Raw genomic sequence first — 17667 nt, 5'->3', positions numbered from 1 at the left:
GTGCTGACATGATCTTTGGCAAATCAGAATGTCACAGGTGTATGTGCAAGATGTACTAAGTACAAGATGGGAAATTTGTTCTGCTGACTTTGTTGTGTTCATGTACTTTTACATTGCAATGTGAAAAACAATGAGATAATAAAAAGATTGTCCATTAGAGTTTTTGCTCTGAATGCTTAAACACCACATTGATAGCTATTTCAAGTATAGTTGCACCATTCCTTTATGAATCTGGATTTATTATTACTAATAAATAACTTTAGGTGAAGGCCAACCAACCAAAACGTATTACAATATTAGAAATCAAAAATAGGCAAAAAAGAATTTACGATTTAAAACACTCGTGAATATTGTGTTTTACATCTGATTGCCTCAAGGCCTTATAACATCCTCCAGTTAACTGATTATCTGCAGAGGAACGGTTCATTTGAAGAATTTCAGTCAGGATTCAGAATCACAGAAGAGAAACCGCACTACTAAAGGTTACTAACGACCTCTTATGGCCTCTGACAGTGAGCTTACACACTGTCAGACTCCTGCTAGACTTCAGTGCAGCATTTGATAACACTTAGCACAATATTTTACTACAGACTTTTTAATTAATTAAATTTTAAAGAAATTGCACTACAGTGGTTTAAGTTATATCTATCCAGGTTGTTCATGCAAATGTTGAGTCTTCTTTTTGTCAAGGACCAATTCTATTGACATTATACATTTAAATAATAGGCAATATTATTAGAATAAATAACATACAATATGCAGATGATAGCCAACTTTATCTATCCATGAAGCCAGATGATTCACATCATGTAGTTAAACTCAGGCATGTCTTTTGAATTTCCTCCTTCTAAAATGGAGACGAATATGTAGATGACTTGCCTTGGCCTTCAGTAACACTTTCAGAAACCTTAGGAGTCATTTTTGATCAGGATATTTCAAAGCTCATATTAAATCAATATTTAGGATTTGTGCAATATCTCTAAAATTAGAAACACGTCTACAAGAGATGGTAGTTCAGGAATACCAGCATATTTTCATTTACTCCTGGTGTGTTCAGTCTAATACGAGTTCAACCTGTTTCACTAGAATTTGTAGCTTTTTTATGATAACGTTTTTCTTGTTGTAGTTGATTTTTAAAAACAAAATGTGCTCAAAAATATTTTCTCCTCAAAGTCCACTTGGAGCTTCCTATTTGTTCTCCTGTTGAAAATGAAGCATTTAAATGCACTTCACAGTCAATCTAAATCCCACAACTCAAATTTACTAGATTTTTTTTACTACTGAGAAAGGGCCCAAGAAAGCTCCTGTATAGGTGCTCAAATTGGAGACTAAATTGCCAAATCAAACAAAACATGTGTGTGTGTATGTGTGTGTATATATGTGTGTGTGTGTGTGTTTTTAACAAAAATGTCAAGATGGCAGAATTCTGGTGATTTGTTTAGTTAAGGCCAGCCTACGAAAGACTGTCACGTGTTCTCAGGAGAGAGCGCTGTTCAATCACTCCATTTAATAGTTTGATAAGATAACCTTCAGTTGACTGACAGCATGAAGTTGTCGTCAATGCGCCAAAAGCAGACAAAAGTAGGAGCTGTAGAGATTCTCAATGTGCTTTTACCAACTCTAACCTGTATGCCGGCTCTCCAGAGAGGCCATGACTGCAGAGAGGTCTTTTTGTGTCGCTTCTGCTTTTCACAAAACAACAAGATGTTGGAAATAAGGTTTTATTGGTGCCGTTACTAGCATAATAGAGAGCTTCGCAGGTCCCCTCTCGTGAATAGGTTTAGAAATATGCAGCAGGGAGACTTGACTTGGTTTTGGAAGACTAGAGGGAAGTGTTGAGTGGCTCTGGGAATAAAAATACCCTCAGACTATTTGTTTGAGAGGCTGAATAAACAGAAATGAGCTTCAGAGTGAGGATGAAGGCCTCAGTTTGTATGTAGCTTATTAAAATGTTTTCCTTACATCCACGTAGCTTGCGTTAATGTAATCCATTGCTTTTCCTTTTTTGTTGGCCAATAGTGAGAGGTGTACCTGGGTATCATCATCTGACAGGCAAAGACAGACACACACAGACAGTAAAGATAAAAAATTAGATGAATTCATTTTACATTAGATAAAGACATGTAAGTAAATTTGACATCTTCCATATAAATTGGATATTAAATATAATTTTGAAATTTAAAACGCTTCAGGGCATGACGAGACATTCTCCTTCAGCATCGACTGATAGAGTGTAGAATTTATGACTATCAATTACATTCTGGTCCTGAACTCTTCGGGGTGTAATCCTGGAGGAAAGTCCTGAAATGGGCCAGTTACTCTAGATCCTCTACTGTACTTTACTTTTGACAAAAATAAACATATAGTGCTGTTAAAAACTATTTCCTCCCTACCAAGTTTCTTTTTTTTTTTGCTCATCTGTCACACTTAAACGTAAACATATTTTAATACAGAACCTACCAAACAGCAAATGCAGTTTTTAAATCATGATTTTATTTATTAAGGGAAAAATATACCCAAAACTACCTGGTCCAATGTGAAAAACTAATTGCTGCCTAAACCTGACTTGTTAGGGTTTTGAGCCATTCAGAGGTGGTATGTTTCAGACACTGTGCTGGGGTCCCAAAGCCTTTAACTCTTCCTGGACTAATTCATGTCACTGACTTTGTTTCTCAACTGTTTCTTTACATTATGGCATGATGTGTTGCTTTCTGGGATCTTTTAACCTTTTACTCTGTCTCTGTTCTACTTAAGCTATTTCTTTTTTTTCCCTTTTATTAAAGTTTGAAATTACATGTTATTTTAAATTTATTTAACAATTTTGGTCACTTGTGACTCCAAATAAAAAAGACAGCAATCACAAAAATGCTCAAATCAAAGATTAAAACAGTGAGAAAAAGGTTCACAGAACAGAGTGATGTCATGGTGTGTGCCCATCTTTTATATACATGTTTTTATACTCTGAGTGCTGAGTGCATTTTATTTCTTTCTTCTTTTTATGTGGATGGATTACTCATTTACATATACAAAACCAAAATTTGTAGCCTAATGCTTTATCTTAGTCCCGTGTGTTGATAAGGCTACAGAAGATTTTTATTAATTCATTGGTTGATTTTAGGCTTCTTAATCAACTAATTACTGTGGCTCTGAACTGAAAACCCAGTTGCTGTCTTGACTCTTCAGGAATGAACAAGCAGCCACAGCTGAAAGTGCAGCAAATGAAGAAGAATTAAATCTCCGGACCAGCATCTGGATATAAACGTGTAACAAATGCACCAGTATTCATTCTTTTTTTTTTGGTGGATAAAGAAGTTATATTTTTTATTGTTCCAAATTAAATCTTGATGTTTTGGCTGCATAAAAAACTGCAATACTGCGTATGAAATACTTCGCCTACATATTCAACTTAAAAAGGAAAAAAACTGGAATGATAGAATAGAAATTAGACACTACAAACTTCCAGTTTGAGCCTGCACTCTAGCTTTCCTTTTTTCTTTTTGACTTTTTAAATTTAATCGCTTTACACAAATCATGGTCACAAAACAAAATGAAAACGTTGCGATTATACATAAAAAAATAAAGCACAGTTAAAAAAAGAAAAAAAAAGAACCCCCCTCCCTCCCCACCCGAGGTTCATGTAAAGAGAAACAAAACAAACAGATAATGTACGTCACACATCTGGAAAATACGTTTTTATATAGTCAATAAATGGGTTCCAAGTCGCAGATAATTTTTGTTGTGATGAGAGAACTCTGTGTCTAAGTTTTTCCAGTGGTAAAAAGAAAAGCACCTCCTTTAACCATTGTATATATGAAGGAGCCTTATCAGACTTCCAGTGGAATAGAATGAGTCTAAGGGCAAGCAATGTAGCAAATGCTATGGCATTTTCCTGAGATGTACTAATTTCGTATTGAGGCCAAAAATGCCAATGCGGAAATCAAGCACTAAATTTTGCGCACTGATGTGAGATAATACTTTGAATATATTTACCCAGTATTTGTCCAGGTTAGGACAAGACCACATCATGTGACCCTCATTTGCTGGACTATGTCCACACCTGGGACAGGCAGGATTGGCTTCTGGGAAAAATTTTAAAAGCCTCTCTCTTGTATAATGAAGACGATGAAGAATTTTAAACTGAATTAAACCATGGCGAATGCAAAGGGAGGAGGTATGTATACGATTCAAGCAAGATCTCCACTCATCATCAGATAAATCCACTCCAATGTCTTTTACCCAATTATTTTTAGTTTTTTCCCAAGTAATAGGCCTTAAGCTCTATATCAGTTTGCATATGACAGAGATTCGCCTTTTGCCAAAACGATCTATTTCCAAAATAGTATCCACTTGATTTTTAGGAGGTAAGTAGGGGAATGAAGGAAACAATGTTTTTACTACTTAAGCTATTTCTTGATTCAACATGTCTGGTAGTAATCAGGCCTAGGCATGGCTATTGAAGTTAAACTCAGTTTTAAAAAAATACGTGTTGATCATAGTTAAGTCAAGATTTAACAAGAAGGGACAACTACTTTTTTCACATAGAGCCAGGTAGGTTAAGTAGATTTTTTTCTCTAATAAATGAAACTATCAATTAAAAACTGCATTTTGTGACTACTAATCCTTATAGTTTTGTTCAGTGTGTCATAAACAGTAGCACTGTGGGACTAGTCTCAGTGATGGAAGAATCTATATGTGGTGCTCTGTTGAGTATTGTGGCCACACATACCTTACCATGTATTTATGTGTACCTGTTAATGAAAAGAACTTCGGCTGAAAAACAATATTTTAAAACCTCAACTCAACAGAAACATTAATTTGCATCTGATAAACACTAGCAGAGCACACAGACTCAGCAAAATCTTAACAATTAATATCCTAAAATACCTAACATAATCATAACTATGCTATGCCTTTTATCCATCTTATTTGTGATTAAGAGATGAAAATAAGTCCTTTAGTAAAAGTTAGAAATCTGAAACTGTTCTGAATCTTGAACATGAAGCACATCACACTGTCTGAACCTGTACTTACAGGTCGAATTGTTGCTGTGTCTGTTTTCAGTCTTGCTGTCTGGATGATTTGCGTTGTCAGTAGACATCACTATGTCCACAGTGCACATATGTGCCTCCTAGAAACATGCACACACAGAGCAAAGCTTAGAGTCTTCAAAGATAACTTAAAGTCTCGGTAAATGTATCATAAGTGAGTACAATTGCACACTGGCAGATTTCAATTTACATTCCACACAATGTAAAATAAACTTGTGATAGAAAGCGCCTTTCGACTCAAAACCACTTACCACACGCCTGTTGCAATAGCTGCGGATCAGACCATCAAGGATAAACATTGCATCAGATTCCCTCTTAAGATACACTTTACTGCCAAAAGTATTCATTCACCCATCCAAACATTAAATTCAGGTGTTGAATCACTTCCAAGGCAACAGGTGTACAAAATAAAGCATCTAGGCATACAGACCGCTTCTACAAAAATTTGTGAAAGAATGGGTCACGCTCAGGAGCTCAGTGAATTTCAGCGTGGTACTGTGATAGTCCTGACCTCAACTTGACAGAATACTTTTGGGATGAATTAGAGCAGAGTCTTCTCATCCAACATCAGTGTTTGACCTCACAAATGTGCTTCTGGAAGCATGGTCAAAAATGACTATAAACATACTGCTAAACCTTGTAGGAAGCCTTACCAAAAAGACCTGAAGCTTTTTTAGCTGCAAAAAGGTGGGCCAATATCATATTCAACTCTACAGATTAATAATGGGATGTCACTCATATGCGTGTGAGGGCAGACGAGTGGATACTTTTGCCAATATAGTGTATGTATTTTAAAACTTCATACAACTAGTTTTCCAAAACAGTTCATGGTTAAAAGAAAAGATTTTGAGATTTTAACAGATTTCCAACAGATTTTGGTTGGATTTCTTGAAACTAGAAATGACCTTTATGCACACATTTTACTCTTTGTAATAACCCTGCGGCTCACATAATGCAGTCATGCCTTCCTCTACTGCTGCCACAGAGTAAACGTGCTTTACTGATACTATGACAAGGAAACAGCGTGCAATACAAGACAGATACACATCTGGTGGTATGCAACAACATGAATAAATGCCAGGGGCTTACCTCGTAACTGGGCTTCAGTTTCTAAGGTTGAGGGCGAATCAGCAGCAGACAAGCAGGACAATTCCGTAACAAAAACCAAAGAAGTGCAAAAGGGCAAATTACAATTACAAATTACAGATCCACATAGCTTTATGTCACAGTACAACTCCTGCAAACATGAAGGAGAAATCACATCAAACTGTTGTAAATATTTTCCCATCAGCATTTTGATTTGTTAGGGTTAACCCATATCACACTTTTGATGTTGCACAATAGGATGTGCCTCAAAGCAACTTCACGAACTGTCAGTATGACGGTTGCCCAAATGTTTTCTGTATTCATTTATTTATTCATTCCCAATGGACAAGTTGACAGATGAGGTTAGGCAGGATTCTGATGATGTTTATAGACGACATTGTGATCTGTAGTGAGTAGAGAGTAAAACTGGTCTGTGGGCCACTCTTGCTTGCATTGTTGTTGGTCAGTCAGTTAGCCACTGAGTACAGTGAAAAAGCCCTTTCCCCCTCTGTCCCCAGTAGTGTACATGGATGGACACATTTGAGAGGACCATAAAACCAGCTTAACACCACTCACACAACTACTCAAACATAAAACTTTTAAAATTCCATCAATCTTCTGCTTATCAAATCCAAACTGAGCTCAACAACAAGGTCCTGGGTTTGAATCCACCCTATGAAAGCGGTCTTTCTGTGCTATAACTATTGCACCACTGTAAAATTGTATTATATAATTGAATCTTTGTCATACCTCAAACTCTCGTTTGAAGCTTTGAGTGTGGTGAAGTTCAGCAACATGCTTGACAAAGTCCCTCACTGGAAAAGCCCTGTGCTCACCTAGGAAACAAAACCCCCACAAAACAACAATGACAAAAGACAAAACAAAACAAAACAAAAAACTAACAAATGTTCCAAATAACAATTTTTTGTCCATTATGTAATACAAAAAAGAAAGTTTCTGGACTTCTTGGTTGTGATAATAACACATTTAACTAAATAAACAGGTATGCAGTGCATCCAGAAAGTATGCACTACAGCTTTTATACAAAACCTATTAAATTAATTTTAAACTCAAAATTCAACATAATTTCAAATTCTTGTAACTTTATTAAAAGTAAATGATGAAAACAATGTGAATGTGAACATAATACATCCGGCTATGAATATAGCCTTTGGTCAATACCTTGTTGAAGCACCTTTGGCAGTAATTACTCCCTTAATTATTTATGAGTATGTCACTACAAGCTTGGCACACCTATTTTAGGCAGTGAATACTGGGTGCACTCTCAGCAATGGCACTAAAATTAGTTGTGTTTCAGGGCTTGATGGCCTACTGACCACCACAGTGAAGGTCACAGTACAGGTCCTTTTTTCCCCAGAAGGTTCTTCCTCATACACACATGCATTGACATTATGACTATGGAGGATGAATTCATGGAACAGAGCCCTGTGAATGTTGGAAAAGGCAACATGCATGTTGGAACCTTTAAATGAAAAATGGTGAAAACTGTTGGGTTAGATCCTGCACATTGTACATGTAATAAAATACAATGACATTTGGCTTTCAATTCGGAAGTTTAAAACAGAAGTTAAAGTTTCCCTCTTTGTGCAAACTTAAGATCACGGAGTAAACACCAAGTCTCAGGAAAAAAGAGACGAGTATTTTTGAACTAAATCTAGAAAAAAACAACAACAAGGTTATTGATAATGTATTTAAATATTTGAATACAATGCATAACCCCTCCGTGAATCTGTTGAGGGGTTTGTGTGTCCCAGGAATGCCAGGGGCTATGTTGTCGGAGGGCTTTTGTGCTCTGGTAGGGTCTCCCATGGCAAACTGGTCCTGGATGAAGGACCAGGCAAAGAGTGATTCAAAAGACACCTATTCACAGAAACCTAGGGAACAGTCCATCATCCCGGAGCCCCAGTATAGATATACTGGGCCCCGCCCTGGAACCAATCCTGGGGAGGGTGAACGAAGGCAAGTGCCTAGTGGTGTCTGGCCTTTGCCCATGGGGGCCGGTCGTAGAACACTGGACCAGCTCTTTACCCTAGCAAGGATACCTGAGGGTGCATGAGAGTTTATTCAACCCGTCTACATGTGTTTTGTGGATTTGGAGAAGGCATTTGACCGTGTCCCTCTAAGTATTCTGTGGGTGGTGCTTTGGAAGTGTGGGGTGTGTGGCCTGTTGCTATGAGCTATTCGATCCTTCTGACTCGTTCCCAGTGGGAGTTGCCCTTTGTGATTCAGTTCTTAATTTTTATGGACAGAATTTCGGAAGCCGAAGTGTCGGAAGGCTTCCACTTGGGTGGTGTCAGAATCTCGTCTCTGCTTTTCACAGATGATATGGTTCTGTTGGCTTCATCTGGTGGTGGCTTTCAGCTCGCACTGGAGTGTGGTTTGCAGATAAGTGTGAAGCAGTGGGAATGAGAATCAGTACCTCCAAGTCTATTTAAGTTTCTCAGGCATCTTGTTCACGAGTGAGGGGAGAAGGGAACAGAGGACTGGCAGACAGACTGGTGCTGCGGCTGCAGTGATGTGGACACTGTACCAGTTCATTGTGATGAAGAGAGACCTGAGCGTAAAAGCGAAGCTCTCAATTTACTGGTCGTTCTACCTCCCTACCCTCACATATGGTCATGAGCTTTGGGTAGTGACCGAAGAATGGGACTGCGGATACAAGAAACGGAAATGTGCTTTCTCTAAGGGTTGCTGGCTTCTCTCTAAGATAGCGTTCAGCCATCTGGGAAAGGGCCCAGAGTAGAGGCAGTTGAGGGGGCATGGGCATGGCATGGGAGGTGTTCCAGGCATGTCCCAGGAAACACTGGAGAGATCATAGCTCTCAGCTGGCCTGGGAGTGCCTTGGTGTTCCCCCAGGGAGCTGGAGGAGGTGGCTAGGGAGAGGGAGGTCTGGGCTTCTTTGCTTAGGCTCCAGATAAGTGGAAAAAATGGATGGATGAATGGATGAATGTAATGTATGAAGTTGTTACATTGAGAACAAACAAATACTATAAATACCTTGGAGTACACATTGACAATAAACTGGACTGGGCTAAAAACACCACAGCACTTTACAGGAAGGGCCAGAGTCGTCTCTATTTTTTGAGGCGACTGAGGTCCTTCAACATCTGCCAGAAAATGCTGAGGATTTCTATGAGTCTGTTGTGGCCAGTGCGATCCTCTATGCTGTTGCATGCTGGGGGAGCAGGCTGAGGGTCGCAGATGCCAACAGACTTAATAAACTGATCCGTAAGGCCAGCAATGTTGTGGGGATGGAGCTGGACTCCCTCAAGGTGGTGTCGGAGAGGCGGATGCTGTCCAAGATAAAGACAATGTTGGATAACACCTCCCACCCACTCCATGACATGCTGGTCAGTCACAGGAGCTCGTTCAGTGAGAGACTGAGATTACCGAAAAGCACCACTGAACGACACAGGAAATCATTCCTGCCTGTGGCCATCTCCCTGTACAACGCATCCACTTAACACACTGTTTGCTGCTACAACTACACATGTTTCTTTTCCAACTATTTATCTATGAGTGACTTATGTATGTATGTATGTATATATATGTATATATTGTACTATTCTTAGTTAGTGTATTGTCTGTCTTGTCTTAATGTTGGTTTATAATGGAGCACTGTAACAAAAAATAATTTCCCCCAGGGATCAATAAAGTATTCTGATTCTGATTCTGATATTTTAGACAAGTGAGAACTTTACAGCAAAATGAGGACAGCTCCATAAACTAATGACATTTTGGTAAATTAGCATCTTTACACTGTTGGCTGGAAAATTTAGAAACAAAACATTTTTTGAAATTAAGGACCTGTTTTTCGTGCAAAGTGAAGAGATTTATTGACAACTTGGGGTGTTTGTTAAATTTCTGGAAAGGATATTTAAGAAAAATTGAGAGTATAATATTGTTTTTGAAATTAAGGCAATTTTTCTAGTATGTAAGTCCTCAAATGGCTTATGTTACGTTGTTAAGATGTTAATTTTGGGTTTTAACTTCATGTCAATGTAATATGTCACACAGATACACACAAAACGATGTGTGCATGTTACCAGATATAGCAGTGTCTGGTGCTGTGATGACTCTGGTTGAGCAGCTGTCATGGATGTAAAAGTGAGCCGACTGGAAACACAACCTGCAGAAAAACAAACACTTCCTTTAGACGACAATCAACATTGCACTGATAGGCAGGAAATGCTTTTTGCTTTCATGTAATTTAGCATTAGCCCAGATTTTAGAAAATACAAAATAATCTCCCCATAACACCAGTAAATAAGATGTTAATAGGTTTGTAAACAGATGACAGCACCTCTGTACGGTCTCAGACAGACATGGGCATCAGGGATTTTCACAGATGGGGAAAAAAACCTGAATCAGAGCTGATCTCTGAGATTAACAGAGATGGGCAGTAACGCGTAATCCGATTACTTTTTTCAAGTAACGAGTAAAGTAAGGGATTACTATTGCAAAAAAGGTGATTAGATTACGGTTACTTTCCCATAAGCACGCTGCGTTACTGTGTTAATAAAACCGTGATTTTTTTGTGAGAATGTCTCATGACAGTGACGTAAGCGAGTGCGACGGTCGTGGCAACAGCTGTGTGCAGATCAACAATGGATAATATATCGAGTGCGGGAGAGAGTATGAGCCTGCAGCGTTTAAAGAGTGGAAGTACTGACCTTTGAGTTTGATTCCGTAAAAAGTGACAAAAACATTAGCGTCCGCTGCTCACTGCGTGGGAAGAAAACTTCTTTTTACAGCGAAAAAACCCCTAAACTTCCGAGCAAGCACCGAGTGCGCTATGACTAGGGATGGGTATCGTTTAGGTTTTATCCGATACCGGTGCCAAATCGGTACTTTTGAAACGGTGCCGGTGCTCAAACGGTGCTCAAACCGGTGCTTAAAGAATGGAGAACACAAAATTGGTCCAAAAACCTCTCATGTTCAGCTGTTTTTTGTAAAAAGATAACAATCCTTCCTCTGACCTGCACCAGGGTAAACCTCCGCCTGCCCCACTCCTGCTTTACAGGTGAAAATAGAGCAACAGGACCGTTGAGCCTTTGACTTTATTTATGTTCTTCTGTGTTTTACTTGCATCTATTTGAAAGAGTGAGTGTAAACACAAAAAATATTTTATTTTATGTGCTGGAATGTGCAGAAAATAGGTTTAAATGTTAAACTAATTTCTTCCAATCTGAGAATTTTGTATATAATTTAATTTTTGCTTGATGCATAAAGTTAAAAGATTAAAACAAGTTTTAAAAAGATACTTTTCCATTTGATTACATTTTGTATGATGGATTATGTAGAAAAAGTAGAATTGGGCTGAAAGATCTATCACTTTATCACCTATTCAGGTTCTAAGTCATGTTTTTAAAAAGTAACTAAGTAACTAATTACTTTTGAAAATAAGTAATCAGTAAAGTAACGGGTTTACTTTTGGGGGAAGTAATCAGTAATTAGTTACTGATTACTTTTTTCAAGTAACTTGACCAACACTGGAGATTAATGACAAATACTTTGAGAAACTACTTTGACTAACAAAAACAATCTCCCAACAGGTCTCAGAGGTTTTTACACCAGCCCCCCACTGTCCACTAATCTAGTCTGATTAGCCCTGCATCAAGTTTCCAAACCAAACAGAATAATTTCTACTTTATTAATTCTACTTCATTCTACTTCTATATTAATTCTTCAGTCTAGTTTTTTTTTCTTAAGATAGTTGTTCTACAACTTACTCAAGGTAAGGAAATCTTTAGTCTCAGATGACTGCTAGTGTTTACCTAACAGTACAGATGCAAAATGACTGAAACTAGTAGCACTGCAACAATAAGCCACAAAATCATCTTCATGATTGTTAATTCACTCGGATAAAGTATTTCTCCTACTGAAAACACTGCATCCAGATAAATGGAATCTTTACGAGATTAAAGATTTCTCTTTTTCTTTTAAATGACACAGTTTAGGTCAACAGGAGCTATAAGCAGAAAGGAGTATAGGACCCGTATCCCTTAAATGATTTTGCTTTTAATGTCAGCCAGAGTCCTTGAGTGGTCTCGTCGCATCAGTGAGGGTTCATAATTCAGGGTAGTCAAGTGGTTGACGTAGACTTCCAATAGTTCCCAGCATTGGGCAGTTGAATGGTTATTCACACATTCCAAAACAACAAATTTAATTGATCTACAATACTTTGTATACTACATTAGGCAGCATTGCAGCTAAAAGGATTAGTTCCATATGCCTCCTCCATATATGTATACTATGATTTTGGTCCACCCTTTGCAGATTATGTTCAAACATGGTGTTCATTATGGACAAATTGTGATTTGCAATAACAAAACACCACTGTGTTTCAGATGAGGAAGGCTGTGCATGCCAGTCACACTCCTCCAGGTTTTACTATCATTGCTTATATCAGGGTTAAAGTCTCCCAGTAGGACAACAGAGTAATGAGGTGTAGCAGCTTGAGCAGCCGTTTCAGGGACTCCAAGAAGGCTAAACTGTTGCTTGGACTTTTATGCCAAACAACAGTCAGTACCTGCTCCCCGACCCAAATGACCTGGGAACAAATCCTGTCCTCATTAAGCGGCGGAAGCCTAAATGCACTGGCAGCAATCCGAGGGGATACAACAACCCCTAGTCTCTTTGAGTGTTTATGTACAGAAGTGCTATATAAAAACCAGTCCATTTACCTTTTTTTTTTTTAAATTCAGTCCTGTCTGGCAGGTTTTGCAATTAGCATTATGATCTGAATCCAAAAATGTGCCAAACACATTTTGCTTTTCTAAGACGAGCTATCTAAATTCTCTATAGGCTCCTCTTCTTCATGTGTTTCTTTCATCGGTTTATTTATCATTTTCTATTAGTGTTATTTTATTTATTAGATTATATGTAATATAGTATATAGTATATTATGACCTTGTCTAAGTTGACAGGCAGCAGAAGAAAAAAAAATGGAAGGGGGCGAAAACAGGAAAAACATAATAAAAGTATAGAGTGCAAATAGAAATGTGATGCCAAATGCTGCACCTGTAAGAGAAGAAAAAACAAACAAAAAAAACCCAAACCCCATACAGCATCTAGAAGACAAAAATATAAAAATGCATAGTTAAATTAATCAACAGTTTTCTTGCGGTGCACACACGCATGTCTGGCGTTATTGAGGGTGGGTTGGGGGTGGTTCCTCTCCCTGCTCCTCCCAACTGGTCGTTGATTATCCCCCACCCCTCTTTCTTTCTGTCCCTTTTCTTCTTCAGTTCCTCCGCCTTCTCCTCTTGCCTTTCGGCAACCTGGCCTTCACCCACTGTCCACTCTGGCATAATACCCACACAGATAATAACACAATTTATAAAAACAAAACGATTAACCCCAGAGTCTACAGCGCTCGTCCTGGAAAAAGCAAATGTGTTTGGCACAACAAAGCATTCAGGCAATGATTCTGTCGCTAAACCTGCCTGACAGTACAGGTTAAAAACAAACAAGCAATTATATAGAGATTGACATATTTTAATGCAGAACATTTGCACTTCATTAAAAGTTTATTTTCACAGAATGTAGTATGACTACTTTTATCTAAGTATAGGATTTGGGATAGATACTTCTTCCACAACTGCAAAAAGTTTCATTCTAATTATATTAATATTTAATATTATAAATCATAATAATTTTACTAATAACCACAAATCTAACCACCTAGTAGAATTAGTTTTTAATATTTTTCTTGCTTTTATTATGAACACAATTATAAACTATGTATATAAATATATCAACTAATAAATATATAAACTTATCAAACTAAAATAATTTTAAAAAAGACAATTGTACAAGTATTTTGTACAAATATTTTAGCAGTGCAAACAGACAGATGCATAGCTTTTTCCCTTTGGTCTGCAAGTCCAGGGCAAGACACCAGATTTAAGGATCTACAACATGGTACATGGTAAAACTCGTTCTTACGTAGTGGACTGACATGACCGCAAAGTATGAAAACTTAGCCCACATAGCAAACAGCAGCTACAAGGATGGTGTGTAGTTTGACCCTTTAGGTTGCTACACAAAATCATAGTAAAAACCTTAACTGTTTTATCGGCCACTAATTCAGATCAGAAAATGAGCTACTTACTACTGTCGTGTTGTGTTGTAAAAAGACAGCACACCTTATTTGTTCACATTTTGGAAAATGTATTTAATTAAGAATGAAAGAATAAAAACTATTTTTCCTTTTCTTAGAAACTCATTATGATTTTTTTTTTTATCTTAAAAGGTGTGTGATAATGTAAACAGGAGTTCAGAGACTTCAGAACTTCTCTTTGAGTACTCTAGTTTTAATGATTTCTTTAGCAGTAATGTAATTTCCACTGCTACACTAGGATTTAATATTAGGGCTACTTTTCCTTTGGCTCCGCCCTCCAGTTAGTCAGTTGGTTAGAGCAATTAGGATTCAGCTTCGAGCACAGAGCTAACCGTAAGACCGTGAAGCGCACGCAAACGCAGTCTTGCATACCTGATTGCTTATTTCAACGCATGACTTCTGAGTTGTATGTGGGCATTATTGAATTTACACGAATTTAATTGCGCGAGTAGCGATTAGTACTCGTGCAATTAAATAGTTTTTTTCTCCCGCATGACTTTTAACATACATATAACACCATAGAAACTACTTAATGCAATTATATTGATTATATACTGATATTGATTATAGTAACTTGTGAGAAGCTCAGATTAAATTAAGTAACTGAGCTGCAGCTTAGTAACAACCACATTAACAGATAATCACACACTCTAAACTGAAAACAGCTACCATCCACATCCCGTGAGATACTCAGGATGTAGGATAAATATTAATATTGTGCATATCCAAACCTTTAAAGACTGTTTAGCTATATCCTGATTTGCTGCACAACTCTCACCTTGCTGCAACTTTGTAGTCAATCGAAATCCTCTCACCCTGCTTCATCTCAAATGCACAGCAGCAGTGGCCAAATGAGCACCGTGTTGTGAGTTAGTGAAGGAGGACACAACAACAGGAGGATTAGTGCAGTCTGACCTCCTGCTGCTCGCCCTACAAGAAGCTGATACGATTCCTTCTATCCGACATAATCAGTCAGATGTCCTTTTCGATCCTGCAGCCCTCCCAGGACGCTCTCCTCTGAGTGATGCTCAGAGCACTGCAGCCAAAGCACATCCTTTATTAAGGATTAATCCTCCTGCTCTACAGATTATTACCAGTTTAGCACTGCTCAGTCTTAGGGATACAACAACAAGCTGATTGCCAAACAAGAGCAATATGTTTATCTTCAACATGGCAGCTGACAAATGTACTCTGTGAAAAATAACTAAAAATGTTTACACTGCATTTGACAGCGTGTCTTTGATTGGATTTCTGGAGCTGGGTATTTCACGGTCAGAAAGATTTTCAAGATTTGTTGTCAAAACAAGACAAAAAAAAAGTTTGGGGTTTGTGACGAGGAGAAAACAAAGCATGCAAACAAAAAACTACGACTATCCTTAAAGAACATTCAGTTTGCTTCATATTGAGCATTTCATATGTCTCCATAAATAAAGAAAAATGGCATCTCTGAAGGTTATCCAAAGTGAATCAACAGAGAGCTGCAGTAACAGATGAAAGGCTTCATTCAGCATGAACAGAAGGTATTATTTGTGAAGTGTGTGTATTTGCTCACCAAAACACAAATAAAAACACACAATACGATGCATGATCAAGATTGAGCCCATGTTTGAAGAGATTAGGTTTCCCAGAAAAATGTGAAAATCTTCTGGTTGATGTTGATCATCAGAAGATATATGTCACGTGTAGTTGGGTTAGAAGGCGGGCAGTGGAGATGGGGATTATGCATATGTGTTTTTAATAGATACTAGGAATATATTCTTAACACCTTTTAGAAAAAGAAAACGTGACAAAAATCATGAAATTATTGGAGGAGGATTTGGATTAGACAATAAGTCGGATGCTAAATGTGCTAGCGTTTTTCAGTATTTTCAGTAAACAAAAATGCACTTTTGACATAAAACTGGTACAGGAAAAGGCTAAATGAACTTTTCAATCATTTCAAATGATATTCCAATGTCACGTATCTTCCTGATGTTAATCTTGTACCATACGTACAAGAATAATTGCATGATATTATTACCCACGATGGATGACCCTCCTATGGATAACAAGTTGTCTGGATCATTCTCACGTGGAGCACAATTTGGGTGGGAAGTGGTCTTCTATTGCACATCACCATGTTCATGGTAAATGCACAACAGGCTGCAGAAAAAAGCCTTTGTTTTAACCATATTGTTCACAACTCTCACTTACCTTTGGACTAAACCACCTGTGTAAATGTGTTAAAAGAATCTCACTACATAAAGTGTAAATTTTAAATAGATGGGGGATTATAAAATTGTACTATGTATCCTGCATGCATAAACTGTTTTCCATTATATGCAGATTTACCGGCAGTACCTACCGCCAGTAGACGAGAACACAGATGAGAGCAATCAGGCCGAGGACGGTGAGGGTGGAGATGACAGCCAAAGGAACCACAGCCTTCCTCTCTTGTTCCCTGATTGAACCAACTCTCGACTCGTGGCTGCTGTTACTAGCATCTGTAGAGAAATAACACCAAAAGAGTTGGCAGCTAAAAAAACGCTGCTGGAGAGCAGAAATAAAAGTCAAAACCCACCTACTTTTTAGATAAAGGCTCAAGAAGTATAATAAAATTGGTCAACAGAGCCACAAACACTATATGCCAGTGGCATACAAACCCAGTCAGGGTCATATTTTAAACGTGTCAGTTTAAACTGGATATAGTTAACTTTTAATTACAAAAAAGTCATTATAGTCATGGTATTTTTATACATTTAAATTGTAAGTATTAGGTGAAACAAAAGGTAGAATATGGCTATTTCAAACATGTTTTTCACTATTTAACCAGCTTTTCCTTTGTTTTTGTTTTTTTGTGACAGTCAGCAAATGAATTTAAATTTTTGCTTATTTTGCCTGAAATGTAACCACAGGGTCAAAGTCAATCTAGAATCAATGGAAATAATGCAAAAGAAAGTATAAAAATATTGGTCCCATGTAGAATCCAAAATGTAGTCTCTAAAGCCACCATATTTCTGACCTCCTATCCATAAAATATATATAAAAGATGGTCGTACACTGATTAGTGAATTTATAGTAAATTTATGTTGTGAAACCTTAAATAGAGCATTGTTGCTCTTGCTGGTGGTGGCAGTGTCCGGCAGCCTCGCCTCTGTCAGTGCACCCCAGGGCAGCTGTGGCTACAATGTAGCTTGCCATCACCAGTGTGTGAATGTGTGTGTGAATGGGTGAATGACTGGTTGTGTAAAGCGCTTTGGGGTCCTTAGGGACTAGTAAAGCGCTATATAAATACAGGCCATTTTTGCTTTGGGTTTTTTGTAAACCTGTTAAAATTTAAGTCTATAACCTGCCTTCAGACTTTACTGCATTTTCAGCAAATCTGTATATCTTTACACAGATTATTGT

General features: G+C 37.8%; 1 protein-coding gene across 4 annotated transcripts in view; it reads right to left on the bottom strand.

The window, feature by feature from the left end:
• LOC146570285 (receptor-type tyrosine-protein phosphatase zeta-like) overlaps positions 1 to 17667 on the bottom strand; it is a 99843-nt gene that overhangs the window by 12406 nt on the left and 69770 nt on the right. For all 4 annotated transcript variants that reach the window (XR_014893451.1, XM_085283222.1, XM_085283224.1 and 1 more), the window contains 6 exons: positions 16625 to 16763; positions 10202 to 10284; positions 6885 to 6970; positions 6138 to 6158; positions 5032 to 5128; positions 1963 to 2045 (listed from right to left, as the gene is read on the bottom strand). Coding sequence is in view for 3 of the 4 variants with exons in the window: in XM_085283222.1 (XP_085139348.1) it covers positions 1963 to 2045; positions 5032 to 5128; positions 6138 to 6158; positions 6885 to 6970; positions 10202 to 10284; positions 16625 to 16763 (509 nt within the window). In the remaining variant the exon portion in view is untranslated. The remainder of the gene's footprint in view (positions 1 to 1962; positions 2046 to 5031; positions 5129 to 6137; positions 6159 to 6884; positions 6971 to 10201; positions 10285 to 16624; positions 16764 to 17667) is intronic.

Source organism: Mchenga conophoros, linkage group LG7 (genome assembly GCF_057382185.1).
Source record: "Mchenga conophoros isolate Kocher_MC1m ecotype Shallow Benthic linkage group LG7, M_conophoros_male_GT1.1, whole genome shotgun sequence".
Classification (NCBI taxonomy): domain Eukaryota; kingdom Metazoa; phylum Chordata; class Actinopteri; order Cichliformes; family Cichlidae; genus Mchenga; species Mchenga conophoros.
This window is presented reverse-complemented; position numbering and strand designations above follow the sequence as displayed.